Source organism: Fulmarus glacialis, unplaced genomic scaffold (assembly GCF_000690835.1).
Source record: "Fulmarus glacialis isolate BGI_N327 unplaced genomic scaffold, ASM69083v1 scaffold26060, whole genome shotgun sequence".
NCBI classification, from domain to species: Eukaryota; Metazoa; Chordata; class Aves; order Procellariiformes; family Procellariidae; genus Fulmarus; species Fulmarus glacialis.
The window spans coordinates 2370-9123 of NW_009186169.1; the positions used below are offsets into that span (position 1 = coordinate 2370).

General features: G+C 53.7%; 1 protein-coding gene across 1 annotated transcript in view; it reads right to left on the reverse strand.

Moving 5' to 3' along the window:
* Nucleotides 1–4038: 4038 nt before the first annotated feature.
* Nucleotides 4039–6754, reverse strand: part of ANGPTL4 (angiopoietin-like 4) — a gene marked incomplete at its 5' end in the record, with an annotated part of 7163 nt that continues 4447 nt past the window's right edge. The window contains 4 exons of the mRNA XM_009587047.1: nt 4039–4390; nt 4946–5221; nt 5526–5621; nt 5708–5821. Of these exons, the coding sequence (XP_009585342.1) occupies nt 4209–4390; nt 4946–5221; nt 5526–5621; nt 5708–5821 (668 nt within the window). The remainder of the gene's footprint in view (nt 4391–4945; nt 5222–5525; nt 5622–5707; nt 5822–6754) is intronic.

Here is a 6754-nt window from a genome sequence, read left to right on the forward strand (position 1 = left end):
CTGGTCCTCTGGGTGTCTGTGAGCACCCTCAAGGGAGCCAGCCCAGAATATTCTGCTTGGGAGGTGTCCCTGGTAAGGGTGCAGGTGCTTGCAAAGTTGTGCCAGACACGTCCACGGGAAACTCGACTTGTGCTCGATGCTGCTGAGCCCCAGCAGAAGAGCTAAAGTTACTGGGAGGACTGGGAGAGTCCTGATGCCCCAGTGTCCGCCAGGCACCCCGAGGCATTTGGAGCAAGGGACAGCTTTGAAAGCATGACTCTTGCTGGCGAGGCTGGGGGTCAGGGGCAGGGCTGGGGGGTGCCTGGGTGGTGGAGAATTTATCTCTTGTTATTAATTTCCTGTTTCTTGCCTTTGCACCAGGTTTCAGATTCAAGCCGGGGTTTGCCAATTTGCCTTTTTTGTTTCGTTGCGGTACTCTGCGACAGCCGCACTGGCGGTGGGAGGCTCAGGGCAATGCGTTTGGCTTTCTCCCTCCAGCGTCTCGGTGCCACCGGTGCAGGGGGCTCAGCCCGTCCACCTGAACTGGTCCCGTTCTGTATATGCACAAACACCTTCCCTTTTTGCCAAACTTTGCAAAGACCGATTTGGATTCTGCTGTTGTATAAAAAAGGGCTTGAGGCCACACTGTCAGATCTCCCGGTGGTTGTTTCTGCCATTGAGACACAGATTAGATTTGGAGGGGGCTCTGTGCAACGCGTCGGGGCTCTCCTTGCTTTCTGGGGCCACCAACTGCAGCTGGGTCAGGATGTCGGTACCTAATGTGCAACATCTTCTTGATCTAACGATGCTCTGAGAGAACCCCTGGGTCCAAAGCAGCTGCGGTTCAATCTGCTTCTACTGATGAGTCCGAGCTCCGCATTGAGGCACGCACCAGCCCATTGTCACCCTGCTGGACCACAGCCCCAGGCTGTCCCGCAGCTCTTCTGGCCCCAAAAAGCCCTGTCCCACCATGTCCAGATGCCGCAGCCTTTAACCGCCCAGCAGGTGCTGAGCTCAGGCCCCATCACCGCCTTCAGCACAGCCCCTCCAAGCATGCAAAACAAGCAGCAGCCCTTCTTTCCAGCTGCTCGGTGAGATTTTGCTGGGAGGACTCGAAGCCCTGGGTGGACCACCATGTCAGGGCCACAGGCTGGCGCAGCACATCACGGCCCATACAGGAGCGATGGCCTATTTTGAGGAGCAGCGGCATTTCGTAACCCGAAGGATATTTGTGCATTCGGCAGCGCATGGTGCCGTTTTTCTCGCTGTCGCTGGAGGGAGCCGCCCCATCCTTCACCAGGCTCCCAGATGTTACGACAAGCTGCAGTTCAAGTAGTTGTTAAAAACGAAGGAGCTGGAGGATTCCAGGGGGATTTCAGATGAAAACAGAGACCCGAGACTGGCCTCTTCTGCAGAGGGACCTTGGAAGGGCCTCGGGACGCCACATGCTCTGGCATGGGATCTATGGTCTGGGGGCATGGGGTGGCATTGACACTGATGGGACATGGAGACTTGCATGGCAGAGCAGGGGGAGACCAAGACACTGAAGAAAGCAGCAGCTGTAGTTCGTGGGCTAGGCAAGATTTGGGGCATTTAGCCTTCCCCCGGCTAGTGTTTGGTACTGGCTGGCATTGTCCTCCTGGCACCTCCTGTAGATGCTGAAGATCAAATGTACCACTGGGGAGCAAACCCCAAATCTGCCAAAAAAAAACCCTGGCAATGAATAAATACAGCATAGCTCCTTCACCACTTTCTACGTGATACATAAAAAACACCTTAGCCTCATCACTTTGGCATCCAGACTAAAACATGGGCACTCCAGTATCTACTGGTGCACCCAGGGACTAAACAAGCTTTGAATTAAGCAAATGGAACATTAAAAATGTATTTCTGAATGCAAGAGTGAGCAGATAGATAGCACAGAGCCAGGTATAATGGGCTGTTCGTGCAATTGTGCTTGGGGCTATCATTAACCCCAGGTTTTTCCCTAGGGAAGGAGGACAGACAGAGGAGCTGGGGCCACATTTAGGTAACCAGGTATTTATACAGCTGCTCTAGGGGACCAGAGCAGTCTCTTGTCTCTTCCTTGTGCAATGAGCAATTTTTGTACCCCTTCCTTGACCAGCTAAAGAAGCACACTATTTTCTCCAGCTCCGGTATGAGGCCACATGTCTGGGATTGTGAGCATAGCTGGAACTTACTGCCATCGTCTTCAAAGTTCCCACTCCATCCCCAGCTCATTTCATTTGTACATATGTAATCACTCCTCAGAAGTTGCAATAAATGCTTTTGGAGATGACTACGCATGTATGGTATGAGCAGGTAAAAGGCTACTACTTATTGGGGCTTGTCCTGATCAGCTCTGACTTTAATCCATCCAGATAATTCAGACCTCAGTCTCTGCTCTTGTTCAGGGAGTTGGCACAGGGTTTCCCAGCCAGCTGCAAGGAATATCTCCCTGGTGCAAACATCTGCTATCAGGGAAAAAGAAAAGCCAGCTCATTGTCACTTGTAAACTTGCTGCCCCAGGGCCTGATTTCCAGAGGGAAAAGAAATTTAGAAGTCCATAAACTTCAAACAGACTAAAAACTACTGCTGGGGGTTATAGCAGGGGTTTACCTCAAAGAGCTCCATAAGGCTACAGCTGAAAATTGAGGCCAGAATGGAGCATATTGCTCAGGTCAAACTCCCAACAAGTGAAGTTTCTGAATCCAGAGTCCTCACATAGCTCCCACACATCTTCTACTGGCAAACCAAGGGGCAAATAATCCAGGTGGGACAGTTACAGGCTTGTTTTTATTAAAAGACATCTTCAGAAAAGATATTTTAGTACAAAAAAAAAGTTTAAAATACACAAACTACAGTTGCTTTTTTTTTTCCCCAGCATCAACATTTATAAATTACACCACATTGTTATTAACACTGCATTTAAATATGGAAACAAATTAAAACAGGAAATTCATTGACAAAATCCAACATCCTACAAATGACTATTTACAATATTTAGCAGCTAGGAGCTCTAGCACAGTAGTCAATATGACTTCAATAGGGCGGGATGCTTGGGAAGCCCCAAGATGGCAGCTTGGCCCGTAACAGTTTTTGGGGACCTGTTTTGCTCACCCCAGACACGCACCCCAAAGGGAGAGGTGATGCTGTACGTCAAGATACACACCCAACAAGGCAGTGCGGCTCTTGCAGAGAAACCCTATTGTCCCCTGGCCCTTTAGAGCAAGTCTTGGGGCATGCACGCAAGACGGTGCTATTCACTCTGCAAAGTACAGGGAGGCTGTTGGGAGAAGGCAGTCCTTCAGGCTTCAGGGGGATTTACAGCTGACAGAAGGACTGGTCCTGCCCAGGGACAGTGACTGCTCTGTACCTGTGCTGTCCTAGTGCTCGTCCTAACCATCCCCAGCAACACTGAGAGGCTCCAGGCAGAGCTTAAGACTCAGCCCTCCAGATCTGGCCCTTGTTCAACCAGCTGCAGGATCCCACCCACCACCTCCTGGAGCTGAAAGCAGTTTCCCCAGCTCCTGATAAATTCCAGCAATCAGAAATACAGGGCTTCAAAGCCGTGGGGGCCAGGGAAGCCAAGTGAGCCTGAGGTCCCCTTCTGCACAGGGTGTCCTTCAGCCTTCCCACCAAAACCCATGTTCTCAGCAGGTTGAAGTCACCAGAATAGGGGCCGCGCAGATGGAGCTGCCCGAGGCTCACTGCCCCACGGCACCAGTGGGGGAAGGAGGCTCTGGGGGCTTTCACAGGAGGATACATAGGACATCATTTGGGAACAGCAGTGAGAGACAGGACACAGCGAGGCTCTGTACCCAACGCTTGGGTCCAGGGTAGCGAAACACTTCACGCACTCCCTTTCCCCCCAGCCCCAGCTCATCAAAACCAGCACAGAAGTGTTCAGACAGGACAGAAAGCACCAGACAACTTGAACTTGCTGCAGCAGCACGTGGCAGGTTGGAAGACCCTTGTGCATGCTCAGGATGTGGACCTCCCTGCTGGCGGCTCCTCTTCTGATTTGGGAGCTCCCATCCAGGGGTTTCAGCAACATGGAGCTGTTTTACTTATAGCAAGGAGCTGTGTCATGCCACTAAAGGGCTGCTAACCAAGAGAAACACTCCTCAGGGGACTTCCTGGGGAGGGTGGGTTTGTTTTCTGTAAACACCAAGTGATGGAGCTCAGGTCTGTGCTCCACAGAGAAGGTCAAGTCTCAAGTGGCAGCTTTAGGGCTCTGCTTCCAGTGCTGTGGGCTGGATTTTCATGGTGGTTGACTTCAGGGGGTAATACCTCCCTTTCCATGTCTTCCAGAAGATGCCCTGCTTGCGCTCGTGCCTCTGGCGGGGGATGGAGCGGAAGTACTTCCCATTGAGGTTGGCATGGCCACAGGTGCTGAACCACCAGCCACCTACCAAGGCAACACAGAGGCAGGTTTAACCCACAGCACTTCCAGACAGAAAACAAACCCAGGTTCAAGGCAGCTGCTGCCCCCATTTTCCCCGCTTTACCAGGGCTTCGGGACCTTACAATACCACCTCGTACACACTGGAGGAGTCCCATGTACTGGGAAACCTTTGAACAGATCCTGTATGACTTCAGGATGCATCTGCAAATCCCTGCTGTTCTTTCTTCCATGCAAAACCCCCTCAAACCCTTCAGCAGCCCCATCTCAGGCCTGGGGACTGGCCTCTGCTTCGCTTGAAAGGTTTCCAATCAAGATGGCAGCCAGCAAAGCTGTTACGAAGACAGACCCGGGCCAAGACCTGAATCATGAACCCCTCCTGGTTTCAGCTTCCCTCCTGGTTCCCTGCACAGCTCCTCACAAGGATGCAGCTTTCCTGGGAAAGCAGGGGACAAGCCAGGCTCAACACCAAAGGGGCACTGTCCCACTCACAGCCACCACCAGACAGCGGAGGGCTGAAGGGAAAGTGCACACCACTGCGAAGGAAGAGCTTGTACTGACCTGAAAGGTGTTTGGCACAGTTTGTGTCAGCTTTGAGGTCGTGGTCGCGATCCCGAGTGGAGAAGGGCAGCTGCCTGAAGTCCCCAATAGCATTTTCCAGCTCTCCAGACAGAGGCCCCAGCAGGTTGAGCGTGTAGGCTGTGCTCTCATCACCAAGGTTGAAGACAAACTGAACCACCTGGGAATTTCCCTCCCAGTCTTCCAACTCAATCAGGAGATCGTATCTTCCCTCCTGGACAAGGTAATGTATCTTCTCCAGGCCCAGCCAGAAGTCACCTGAAACAAGACACATTGCATTGGCTGCAGGGACACAAACATGCTGTGCAAAGCAGACATGTTAACAGGCTCCAAAGACAAACAGGGACAACCCAGGACACTGCAGCATTTGAAATGCTGTCTGGCACCTGCAGAACAAGTCAGGAAGACCAAGGACTCTTGCTCTGCAAGCAGTGTCCCCCACTCCTCAGCCCAATGCTGTGCTGCAGCATACAGAGATCTCCAGGGACCATCAAGGGGGAATAACTTGTGCTAAGATATCACTTATCCCCCGATAAGAAGATAGACACCATCATCCACCTACCACGAAGGTCTCCAAAGCCATTTTTGTAGGCATCCCAAAGCTGGTCAAAGTCCACAGAGCCATCTGTGCGCCTCTGGATCACTGTCCAGCCACCTTCTGCCGGCAGGGAAAACATGGTCATTTGAGGTTATCATTTGCAAGACCACCATGCAAAACGCTGTGGGACATCTCCACTGCTTTACCTGTGGTCATGTCACAGTAGACTCTGAAGGGCTGAGACCCTGCAGGCTGCACCTGGAAAATGCCGCTGCTTTGCTGCCCGGCCAGGAAGAGCTGGTGGCAATCCTCCGGGAGCTCTGTGGGGGAAGGAAACAGCCATTGAGAAGATGGCCCCGAGTCCCACTTCCTCAGCAGGTTGCTCCTACCATGGCCCCGGCACTTGCAGCCCTGGCCACGAGCCTGGCCAGCTGTGCACAGCAGTGGCTGTGGCTCTGGACACGTGCTGGAGATGATGGCCCCCGACCTCAGCATCTTTAAGATGTGACCCCGTATCTTCCCATTTATCCAAACAGCTCCTTGGGCTTCCGTCCAAGGCAGAAGCCAGGCATCGGGCCAGGCTGGGGTGACCTAGGCTGGAGAGCACGGCTCCCCATCGAGGAGATAACTGAGGAGCTTCCCAGCTCCCTCCATGCCTGCGGCAGGCAGGAGCAGCCCGTTTGGGGTGGGGTAACACCAGGGGCAAGCCAGGGCCAAGCATCCCCATCCCACCCCGAGGCTAAAGCAGTCTCAAAGGGCCTCATGGACAGAAAAAAACCCCAAGTCCTGACATCAGGAAGGTGCCTGAACATCCAGCACACGACCTCTTGCTCCCAGCAACTGTGGTGGCCCCAGCCAGACGTCCCGCCGGGCAACCTGCCACCAGCAGGCACGGGGCCAGGCTGCGGTGACCCTTTTGCCCAAGACACACCGACCGGGGCAGGGAAGGGGTGGGTGGACCACAGGGAGCCCCAGCTCATTGCACGAGTGGATTGCCGGGGGTGAGGCCATCCCCCAGCTTGCCCGCCCTCCATCCCCACGCCAGCCGGGCTCCCACCTCTCCTTCCGCCCCTGCGGGGACTTTGCCCAGAGCTGCCAGCAAAGCACCGTTTCAACAGTGCTGATAAAAGTCCATCCAGGAACCACCACCCGCAGCACTCAGGGAGAGACGGGGGGAAGAAAACCTGTTACAAAACCCAAGTCAAAAGGCCGCAGGAGGATGTGCAGGGACTTCAGCCCCTGGGCTGTCGGCG